General features: G+C 58.9%; 1 protein-coding gene across 1 annotated transcript; it reads left to right on the top strand.

Annotated features, from left to right (window-relative positions):
• Positions 1 to 8,207: 8,207 nt before the first annotated feature.
• Positions 8,208 to 11,149, top strand: HYI (hydroxypyruvate isomerase (putative)). Its single transcript, XM_063165909.1, has 8 exons — positions 8,208 to 8,403; positions 8,480 to 8,591; positions 9,712 to 9,826; positions 9,973 to 10,051; positions 10,230 to 10,279; positions 10,455 to 10,524; positions 10,697 to 10,831; positions 11,019 to 11,149. Exons 1-8 carry the CDS (start codon positions 8,208 to 8,210, stop codon positions 11,105 to 11,107), a joined length of 846 nt encoding a protein of 281 aa, XP_063021979.1. The 3' UTR covers positions 11,108 to 11,149.
• The last annotated feature ends 344 nt before the right edge of the window (positions 11,150 to 11,493 follow it).

Below are 11,493 nucleotides of genomic sequence, written 5' to 3'. Positions count from 1 at the left end.
TGCTGGGCTGTGGAGATGGGTTTGCTGGGGCCGTGGGGAGCAGGCACTGGGGTCCTTGCAGGGATGGCAGTGTCCTTACAGCCCTATTCCTCTGCCACCCTCCCTGCATGGCAGCCTGCCCCAGTGGGGACAGGAGACCGAAGGCTGCAGTGGGGGGCTGGGGTGACAGAATGAGAGCTATCTGGACAGAGCACCCCCGTCCTTTGTGGCACAACGAAGCCCCTGCACGGAGCTCAGCCAGCGGCCAGCACCCTCCATCCGGACGGGCTGGCGCCGCTCCTGCTCCCCGCGGGTCCGGGATGGGCGCTTGGCCGGACAGGGACGGCAGGACCGGGCTGGGAGGCGCTGGGGCAGATGTGGGCTGCTGTGCCTCGGGAAAGGTGCTTCTGCCAGCTGCAGGCACAGCTGGGAGCGGCTCCAAGCACAGCTGGGACCGGCTCGGGGCTGTCCCGGGACAGGCTGAGCGCTGGGGGAGGCGGCGGCACGGCCGGTGAGCAGAGCCCTGCTCCGGCCCTTCCCTGCGTGGCTGCCGAGCGCTGTGGGGAGCAGGAGCACAGCCTGCTGGCTGCCGGCTGCACGGCCCGGCCCGGCTGCGCCTGCCTGCCGCGGGAGACGCACGCAGGGCATCCCAAAGAGAACACCCCACGGCCCCATGCCGGACATGGGCACAGCCCGCTCGCTGCAGCCCTGCCAGAGCACCCGTGATGTGCTGACTGCCCCCAGCCCCAGCATGCCCAAAGCACCCCAGGACATGCCAAACCCCCAACTAAACGGTGAGTGAAGGGCTGGAGGGCTCAGCTGCTCAGAGGACAGGATCCCCTTGCAGCAACGGTGACAGTGGCTCCATCCTGGGACTGCACCAGTGACACACAGCTGGGGCTTACCAAAAGCAGTGGCACTGTGTGTGGGCACGGGGCTGGCATTGCCTCAGCCGGCAGGGAGCAGGGTCAGGACACATCTCTGCCCCTCGCTGCCGTTTGCTTCCAGCCCTGTAGCACCACTTGTCCTGGTAGCCTTCCTCCTCCTCTGCCTCCTCCTCCCTGCAGCCCAGTGACTGTCATGTGAGCCTGAACAGGAGGGGGAGTGGAGGGACCGCGTTGCTGGGGACAGGCTTACCTGGCAGAGGGGTTAGGGGCCACGATGCAGTGCAGAGCTGCAGAGCCTCTCCTGGAGCACTGTGGGGAGGGTAGAAGGAGCCCATGCAGGATCCATGACAAGGCAGGTGGTGACTGACGTATGTCCCTGCTGCCTGTGCCCTCACACACCCTTCTGCTGAGCCCACAGGAGCAGGTAGAGCTCCTCTAGCTGGGCTGCCCTCTCCTGCCTGAAACTTCACGGAGTGACTCTGCACCCCAAAGCTCCTGGGCCCTGGTCTGAGACTTGATATTCTGCCCACTCCCTTACACACATTGGCAATTAGAGCATAATTGTAATATTTGCATATTCATAACAGCTGAAATTAATCGCATTTGCATAATGGTAATGAAAGGGACTTCATTAATTACCACTTTTTGTGGGGATTTTGCATGTAAGTGGATTCCATTAGGCAGGTTGAGCTGTGGTGGGTGCAATGGTGGGATGAGAGCCGAGTCACTGAACTGGGGATGGAGCTGTGAGGAGCAATGGCATCACTGCCACCCTGCCTGCCCCAGTTCACTGGGCCCCACTGCCAGGCTCAGCCGTGCTGTGGGGACTCGGGCAGTGACTTCCTACCTGTGCCCAAACCTGGTCACTGGCCCTTGTCCTGCTGACACCACACTTACCTCATGGAACCTGCTGCGAACAAGGGATTGAGGGTGGGAGCAGGGATGGGCACCATGGGCTGTGGAGACACAGAATCTCTCCTGGGGGCACTGCAGGGACGATATCCTGCTCCACGTGCTCAGGAATGACTGCTGACTGCTGGGGCGACTGCTGCCACCAGCCCGGTGCCTGGGGTCCCCTGTGTATGGAGAGAGATGGTGGCTGCTCACAGTAGGCAGGAGAGCCCTCTCCGGCCCCAGGGATGCCCAGGGAGAGCTGGGCAGTGGGGCCAGCCAGCGTGAGCAGATGGCTCCCACTGCATCCATCACCTGTCACTGCAGGGCCCTTCCCAGGGGATGCACCAGCCTGGAGCCCACAGCACAGCCCCACTTGCCTGGTGCCCGGGATGGAGGGATGGAGATATGGGCACAGGAGCAGGATGGGGAGCAGGGCTTTGCTGGCCCAGCCACGCCAGAGCCAGGCAGGAGGTAACCCTGCCCAGTGGCCCCTGGGTGCCTGTCCATCCCTGAACACCTTCCTGTGCTTCCCAGCCCACCTGTGTGTGCACGGTCAGTTCAGCCCGTGTGTGCTGCTGCCAGCAGCAGCTGAAATCATCAACACGCACCGGGTTTGGGGGGAACGGCTCCGCAATGGTGCTGGGAAGTGGCAGGTTTCGGTTCGGCCCCGGCCATGTGAGCAGTCCTGCTCTGCTCCGGGAGGATGGTCCAGCCGCAGGGCACCGCTGCTCAGCTCCCGATGGGAAGAGGCTTTCCCGGGAGACGGAGCTCGTTGACTCCTTATTGATGACTCTTTCCCTCCTGCACGTCTGGGGAAGAGACCTGCGGAATAAATCAGTGCAAGAGACAGATTATGGCAGCTAAAGACTCCAAATGAGATGATAATTGCCGTAGTAATGACAACGAAGACCTGATGCTGCCTATAAGGAAACATCTCTTCTGCTCTTGCCGGGTGCCCGGGCAGGGGTTTGGCACGGGTGCAGGGATGAGGCTGTCCCCAAGGACACCAGGGCCAGGCAGCGCTGCCCTCCCTGTGCCCCGGGCAGGGGCTGGGTGCCCACGGTGAGAGTGGCGGGTGCCGGTCCCCGCAGCGCAGGGATGGGGGTGTTGGGCCAGGCGAGGGGCCCGGGGTGGGCATCCCTGGCGGGGCTGTTTGGCTGGTTCTCCTGCCGGCTGCGTGTCAGCTCTAATTAGCCAAACTTCTGTATTCATTGCGAGCCCAGCCAGCGGAGAATTCCACAATTGAATTTTAATGCCCTAAAAACACATTACAATCAGCCTGATTAATTAAGAGATGGCTTAACATGGTGACTGGGCTGCAGCGGGCTGTGCTGGGGAGGAGGGCCACGAGGACCGGCTCCTGTGCCCCACGGTGTCGGGCACGGGGCTGAGTGTGCTGGGGCCGGCACTGAGGGGGTGAGAGCCAGGGGCTGGCTGTGCCCTGGACATGCATAGGATCTCTGCACCTGCAGGCAGGGAAGGGCTGAACTCAGACCCCGGGCACCTGGTCAGCCTCAGCTCAGCCAGTCACGCAGTGGGAGCATCCCCTTCCCACCCTGGGCCTGCTTTCCCCTTTCAGGTTGGCCACTGCTGAGCACCTGTTCCCCATGTCCCCACTCTGGGCATGGGGACTGACACAGTGCCATGCCACTGCTGTGAGCAGGGCACTCCTGGGAAGAACCCGCTTGCTTTTGTTTGGAGTGAACTGTTGGCAAGCTGGCAGGCTCCTATTAATAACTAATAGCTAATAACTAATACATACTATTAATAACTAATGATGAGCTGGGAGGTTCCGATTAATTTGTATCTGCAGTGATTCCCTGGGGTGCCTGCAATGCTGGCTAATGGGCTGCCACTTCCCTCAAGGCAGCTCTGTCCTGCTCCCAAGCCACTGCTTGATGTCACCATGCTGTGCCCAGCCCAACCCAGGCTGTGTCCCCACATATGTGTGTCATTGCTTGGGGCAGCCTCACCAGCCCACCTGGACACTGTGGGGTGAAGCATCCCCAGGGGAGCCCTTCCCCTGCAGCCCACCACGGGCGCTGGGTAGTGGGAGTGATCCCTGCAGATCCTTTCTGGGTTGAATTCTACAGGGTGCCCTGGTCAGGGAGACAGTTTGTCCAAAGCCCATCCTCCTGCTGTGTAATGAATGGAAAAGGGAGGAATTCATAATCATGATGTAAAGGAGAGGGTGCAACCAGCACGACATCAATCAGAGGGGACGTGATAAAGGGAGCGTCTTGACAGGAAGAGCCAGCAGTGGAGGGAGGGATGGTGGCAGCATCATGAGGCCAAACAAAATTTTGGCACGGTGATAAATCCTGGAGCGGCTGGAGCCGCTCGAGCACTAATGATGAGGAGAAAACACCAGCCACGTTTAACAAATATTTCTGCTCTGTATTTGGAGAGAAGCAGGACGACATGCTTGAATTGTACAAGAGTGATGAAACCATCTATTAATTACTGCCGGGAATGTTAAACAACATCTGCCAGCTCAGCGGGCCCAGGCACCGCCCGCCCTGGCCTCCTCCAAGAGCTGGAGGAGAATTTGGCCTCCTCATTAATTTCCTACAAAATCTTGGAATAGCAAGAAAATCCTGGCCGGCTGATGGAGAACCCACCCATGCTGGGAGCTGCAGGGAGGCAGAGGTGCTCAGTCCTTAACTTGGCTCTGCTGGGATTTATATCATATTTGCACCTAGTTCAATCCTTCTTGATGAAGAATAGCCATAAGCTGGCAAAGGTTGGGCTTTTGTTTCCCATGACTTGTATACAGATTTTCTGTATCCACGTGTTTTTTGAGACTGCAAGAAAGGCTTGAGCTGGACAACGTGCTCATTAGGGATCCTGGAGGAATCTTTGTCACAGCTTTGGGAGGGACTACGATCTTTCCCTGCATCTCTCATGTGCTGTGCAGTGCCTGCAACCAGTAAAATGAAGGGGACAGAAGGGCAGAGGGGATAGGGGAACAGGGAATGGAGGAGATATGGAGGGGCTGGAGGGATGGAGGGGAAGGAGCAGAGGAGGAAGAAGAAATAGAAGAAGGCAAAGATGAAGAAGAGGAAGAGGAGGAGGAGAAAGGTGGTCCAGGATGGGAGGACTCCAGAGGACCAGGGCAAGTCCCAGCTGTGGCACAGTCCTGCTGCACCCCATCATTAGCAGCAGAAGGTACCTTCTTCATTTTAGGAGGTGGAAACTGAGCAAGAAAAGTGGCTGAAGGGCACAGGAGACCTCAACAGCAGAAAACAGGTGGCTCAGCAGCAGAAAGACACTAATTAACAAATTAACTCTGTACAGTATGCACTGACCAGGGTAAGCAGAGGAGGACTTGACAGAGTGACCATCCCACCAAGGAGTCCCCAGTGGGCACCAGGGCTGACACCTCTCTTCAGTGCCAGGTCCTTGAATCAAACTACCACTGGTGCCCATGGCCATGGAAACAAGGAGGTCCAAGAAATTCAGGTGGGACTCTCGGTAAGGAGGAGAGCTGGGGATGTACGTGCAGCCAGCCAGGTCACATCACCCTGCAAAGCCTGCCCCAACACTGGGGAGCTGGGAGGGACACCCCAGCAGGGGTGATGAGCTCAGGGAACATCATGGGGATACACTGGTCCTGGTGTACAGCTGGGGAGGAGGGGCTGGGTTGGTGCTGATCCTGTGGAGAGGTTTTTCATCTTTTAGTCCCTTTGCATCCCGAGGACATAGGTTTAAGGAAGACCATCTTTGGTGAAAAATCATGAGATTTAATACAAGCAAAATTCCTGCAGATGCCTTCAAAATAATCCAAAATTATGTGGATTTTTTTTCCCAGCCATTTTCTACACATAAAGAGGCTAGAATTTACTCCCTATAAAAGCCAAAATCCAAACATGGCTGTAAAATATTGGGGTGCCTTAGAGGAGAGAAGAAAGCCTGGGGGGAAGGGATGCCTGGGATGCCCCTCCGGGCCTGAGTGCTGGATTCCCTCACACAGCCACAGGGTGCAGGGGGGGAATGGGACAGGACTGGGGGTGCCCAGGAGGGATGGGGTAAGAAGTGTCAGTGGGATGGCACCATCCAGACACCCCAGCCCACAGCACCTCATCCTTCATGGCCCCCAGGGTGCCAGCTGAGCCACCTGGGAGCCTGGGACAAGCAGTTAAATACAGAAATGTCAATTTAAATTAAAATATCTTTCATAAAGGAGAAAGATAAAACCTGCCCTACAGCAAAATGAGATGAAAGATTTATGGGGTACTGAGAGGACTGGTGTCCCCACTTCAGTGGGTAGCTTCCACTGTTGGCACCGCAGGGCACCCCAAGGCACTGCCACCTCCCCATCCCAGCCACCACAGAGGCCAGAGCTGGGTCTGCAACAAAATGTCAGCTCGACAATAAAATGTGCAGAAGCTAGGATTTCTTCAGGCTAATAAAACTCCTGGGCAGCAGCAGAGATGCTTGGTACAGAGCTGCCCTCCCTCTCCAGCGCCCCACTTGGCCCCCTCCTCATCTTCCTTGGGGACATGGGGCCCATCTGCCCCCATGCTCCTTGTGCTGGCTCCTCACACAGAGGCTGCTGAGCACAGGCCCCAGCAGCAGCGTGAGGCACAGCTCCAGAGCTGTGTGTGCCATGGCAGGGAGTAAATCCTCTGCGTCCTGTCAAGGTAAAGTGACAAAACACCGGCCTGCAATGCAGGAACCGCAGTTATAACATGAGAAAATCAATGCAATATATTACCAGAGACATAAAGATGCTATTAATGCTTCAGCACAGGGCCCTCAGCTTCGCCTGCCATCGCAGGGCAGGTTTACATGAGGGCTCTGTGCATTCCCATCTGGTTGCTCAGGTCACTCACGTGCTGGGGCTCAGTTCTGTGTTTATTCACTGACACCCCCACCCAGCAAAGCTTTTCTGCTCCCACACACTGACTCCTGGGCTTTGGCCCTGCCAGGGGCCTGGGCTCCAGCTGGAGATGCACCCAGGGCTGCCAGGGCAATGCACGGCCTCAGTGAATGCTGTTCTGAGGTGCAAGGACCCAGTGAGGCTGCAGCCCCAGGCCAGGCAGGTACCAGCTCTCTTTCTAGGGATTCCAATGACTGTGCAGTTCTGCCATCCACACAGCTGCACTCGGGTGCCTCCTGAAAAAGACTGAAGAGGATGACAACCGCTGTGCACCACAGAGTGAGGCCCCAGGACATGTGTAAGGTGCAGCGCTCTGCTGGCATGGTGGCGGTGGGCAGGGAGCAGTCTGTGCCCTGGGGACATGTGTGCTGGATTAGGAGGAGAGCTGGGGATGTACTGCAGCCAGCCAGGTCACATCACCCTGCAAAGCCTACCCCAACACCGGGGAGCCGGGAGGGACATCCCAGCAGGGGTGATGGAGCTCAGGGCACAGCCGTCATGGGGATACACTGGTCCTGGTGTACAGCCCGGTTGGTGCTGGATCCTGCGGAGAGGCTTTTCATCTCTTGGCCCCTTTGCATCCTGAGGACATGGATGCCACTCCCTGCAATTGATAGTTTGGATTATTACCGAGAAGTTAACTCAAGCCTCTTCTAATTGATTAATCAATAGCTTTAATTGAGTTGAGACTCCTTAGTGGGTAGCTTCACCACTGTTATCCCCTTCGCCGGCCCTGCCCTGGCACTGACCCCCCACCAAAAACCTGTTGCTGTGTCTGGCCTCTACCCAGGCTGGGCTCCCACAGCACAGCAAATTCCTGGGGCTTGCAGTTGCCTGGGGCTGCAGAGGAGCCGGACCATGCAGGGCTCCCCTGGCACGGGGTAGGAGGCCCCAGGAACAAGCTGAAACACAAGGAGCTGCAAAATGTCCACGGCTCATGGTACCCGCTCTGTGAGCCACGGCAGAGCCCCCGGGCATGGGCAGGGCAGGACACGCACCCCAGCCGGGCAGCCTGCGAGCGTGCCTGGGGACGGGGAATGGGCACTGGGAGCGCGGGGCTGCCTGCGGGCACCGCCGGGTCACACTCCTGCACGCCCGAGCCACGGCTCTGCAGAACTGGAGATGAACATTTTATGGTAAAATATGCAGAGCATGGGACAAAAGGAGAGAGCGTTTCTCGCATAATGAGACGCTGTCAGAGGCGAGCTCCCCAGGAAACCAATTAAGAGGGCGCTTCGCGTGTGGCAGGCCAGCACCGGGCAAAACCCCCTTTTCCCAGAGCGGATTCCAGCTCCCCGCGCCCCCAGCACGGCCCTGTCCCGCAGGCCCTCGGGGCAGCCGGGAGCCCCACGCGTGTCACAGGCGGCGTGGGGCCGCTAACCCACGGCCGCGGGCACGTCCCGGAGCCCTCGGCAGCCGCACGCCCGCAGGGCCGAGCCCAACACTGCCCCGCCGACGGGGGCTCGCCGCGCTCCGCGGGCGGGCCGGGGCAGCCCGGGCGGGACGCGGTGCCCGGAGCGGCCGCGGGAGCACCGCCCCGGCCCGCCCAGGCCCGCCCCGCCGCCATGGCGCTGCGCTTCTCCGCCAACCTCTCGTGGCTCTTCCCGGAGCTCCCGGCGCTGCCGGCGCGGCTGGAAGCGGCGGCGGCCGCCGGGTTCGGAGCGGTGGAGGTGGCTTGGCCGGCGGGCTGCCCGGCCCAGGAGCTGCGGGCGGCGGCGGAGCGGGCGCGGGTGCGGATCGCGCTCCTCAACACCCCCCCCGGTACGGCCGCGTCCCGCTGCTCCCCCCGTGCGTGGGGTAGCGAGGACCCTCCGCCGACCCTGCCGCTCTCTCCCAGGGGACCCGGAGGCGGGCGAGCTGGGGCTGGCGGCCGTGCCCGGGCGGCAGGCAGCCTTCCGGCAGGGCCTGGAGGCGGCCGTGCACTACGCCAGGGCTGTGGGCTGCCCCAGGTAGGTGCGAGGCGGGACCCCCGCTCCGGCCGCGCCCCGGCCCCGCGGCTGTCGGGGGGTTCCTCTGCTGTCCTCCTGCTCCAGCGCTGCGCCCGAGCAGAGCCTGCCCTTTGCCCCGCGGTGCCCGCCGCCGCCGGGACACGGAGCCTCTCCTGCAGCATCCCCTGCTCGGCTCCGTCGGACGGAGCCAGCTCGGGGCAGACCCCGCTGTGCGCGGCTGCGGCCTCAGCGTGCTCGGACCCAGAGCTGCCAGGCACGAGCCTGACCCTGCCCTTCGCAGCAGAGGCTCTTGTTCCCACCTCCACACAACAGTCCCCAGGATAATCCTCCCTTTTTCCTCCTCAACTGCACGAATCGTTTCCACCAGGACACCACAACAGTTGCTTTGTTGAGGCCACGCTGACTCCAGCACAGCAGAGACACCGTAAAAGATGCAATTAGCCTGGCACAGCTCCCTTCAGCAAACCAACTGGGTCCTTTTATTCCTCTTATTTTGCACCATTCTTTCTTGTTGCAACTCATTCCAAAGCCCTCTGGAGGGCATGGGCTAGGCACGCTAGAGGCTGCCCAGCACCATTTACACACTGGTTGCACATTGAAAAGGTTTTTATTTCTGCTGTGTGCCTTCCCCCCTGAAGATGGCCTGGTGCTTGAGCTTTTCATGGCAGGGCAGTCCAGCATGGGGCACTGTCCCCTCCCTGCTCACAGCCAGCAAGCAGTGACACCACACATGAGACAGGCCCCTGGCAGAAGCAGCATGCCAGTTGCCCAAGCTGCTGGTTTGGGGCCCTGCCAAGGAGCAAGAGTCCAAGAAAGTTCCAGAGTCAGGGTGAAAGAGCTGAAGGCAGTTAACAAAAGAGAGAAGAAGCAAGGTCTGTGTTTTGTCAGGCAAAAGGTTCAAGTCAGCCTTCTGTCTATTGAGGTGGGATAGTGCATATTTGTGTCCTGGCTGGCAGCTCGCTGGCTGCTGTTGTGCCTCCTGGAGAAGAGATGGTTCTTCTTACCCTCTTCTGTGTCTGCTCCCCCAGCCTGGCGCCCTTTTCCATCAGCAGAGGAAGTTGTATTAGATCAGGCCAGCTGCTCACAGTTGCTGGCTGTGATAATCTTTCTGTGCCTGTAGGATTCATGTGATGGCTGGGCGGGTTCCCTTGGGCACAGACCGGGCTGCAGTGGCAGGTGAGATGGAAACCACCTTCATTGAGAATCTCAAATACACTGCTGACCTCCTGTCCCAGGTAAGTGGGGAATGGGTCCTCCTTTGTGTGTGCAGCTCTTAGGATACCCAAGATGGGGAATATCCCACCAGCCTGGCACAGGGAACTTATGCTTCCTGCTGCAGAGATGACAGGAGGCTCTGCAGGGCGACATTACTGTGTTACAGGAAGACATGATTGGACTGTTGGAGCCTATCAACAACCGCATCACTGACCCTCGCTACTATCTGAACACCCCACACCAAGGTAAGCCAGACAACAAGAGTGTCCTTCAGAGGAGAAGGATCTCCAAAGTCTGAAAGGCAAGAGGTTTCCTCACAAGGAGGGAGATGCTGAAAGAGCATAGTTGATAAAGGGGGTGCTGAGGCTTCTCTGCAAAGCTTCCACCCTGGAGGCGATGGTTTCTCATTTCTTGCCCCCTTAGCTGCTGCCATCCTGGAGAAAGTGGGACGGCCCAACCTGAAGCTGCAGCTGGTGAGTCAGCATTGAAGCTCTCCATGAGAGAAACTTGCACAGGTCCACAAAGAGTTCTGGTGGCCATGGGCTTCTTATACCCTCTTGAGGACACTGGACAGGGACCATAGCACAGCTGTCCTTAACTGCTCACTGCTGACCAGCTGCACCCTCCATTTTCCTCTCTCGCCCCCAGGACCTTTTTCACTGCCAGATCATGGATGGCAATTTGTCACGCAACCTGGAGACATACTTCCCACTCATCGGTAACACCCTGTGCCCAGACCACTGGGGAGTGGCTTTGACAGGGCCCTCCTACTCCAGGCTCTGCTGTGGCTGGCTGGGGGTGTGGGGCTGCTCTTGGGTCACCTTGTCTCATGCCAAAGAAGGCTGCAGGCAGGGCTGCCTTGGGCATGGCCTCTCCCCTTCCCTCCCTAGGTCATATCCAGATTGCACAGGTGCCAGGGCGGCACGAGCCCGATAGCCCTGGGGAGTTGAACTTCCCCTACATCTTCGAGCTCCTGGAGTCCCTCAGCTATACTGGCTACGTGGGGTGCGAGTATGCTCCAAAGGGTGAGTGGCCTGCAGGTCTGAGCCCCACGGGCAGGGCCAAGCACAGGCCAGCTGGCTGGGAACTGTGCAAAGACAGGCAGGTCCTGGGGGGCACAGGTAGTGGGTGTCATCCCTACCTGGGGATGAGGGCTCTGTCCTGAACAGAAGCTGCTGCAGCTGCAGCAGGAGACCTTGTCTGTCACTGCAGGAGACACCCTGGAAGGTCTGGGCTGGCTGCGATCCTACTGGGAAAGCCGAGGGCTGCAGCACGGTGGGACCAGCAAGGCAGCCAAGTAAAACTAGAAAACCATGAGAATAAAAGACAAAGCAATGGCTTAACAGAGGAGCACGTGTCTTCTCTAGGACTAGGGGAGTGTGGTGGGTGGGATGATTTCCCAGAATGAGGTTAGGAGCATCTATGTCATTGCCCTTCCCCAGGCTCTGCTGGGCCAGCCCAAGCTGTTGGACCCTCATCTACAAAAGTACCACTTGTAGCATTTTCAATTTAGTGATGGCTCAGGCACCACTGTAGGTGACTTCAGGTACACAGAAAACTTTCACTTCCAGGCTGCAGGGGTGTCCAGGGAGAGGTTTAAGTCTCCCCAATAAGGGGAGCATTCCAACTTGTGCCTGAAGTTGTGGAAAGAAGACTTTGGACTTCCAGGTACTGAAGTTCTCATGGC

This window comes from Melospiza melodia, chromosome 11 (assembly GCF_035770615.1).
Source record: "Melospiza melodia melodia isolate bMelMel2 chromosome 11, bMelMel2.pri, whole genome shotgun sequence".
Lineage (NCBI taxonomy): Eukaryota > Metazoa > Chordata > Aves > Passeriformes > Passerellidae > Melospiza > Melospiza melodia.
The sequence above is the reverse complement of the archived record's forward strand: the minus strand, read 5'-3'. Positions and strand labels throughout refer to the sequence as shown.

Coding starts and splice junctions, on each gene's coding strand:
- HYI (XM_063165909.1), top strand. CDS start 8,208: ATGGCGCTGCGCTTCTCCGCCAACCTCTCGTGGCTCTTCCCGGAGCTC. Junction 10,280..10,454: donor CCAACCTGAAGCTGCAGCTG/GTGAGTCAGCAT, acceptor TCTCGCCCCCAG/GACCTTTTTCACTGCCAGAT. Junction 10,525..10,696: donor GACATACTTCCCACTCATCG/GTAACACCCTGT, acceptor TTCCCTCCCTAG/GTCATATCCAGATTGCACAG.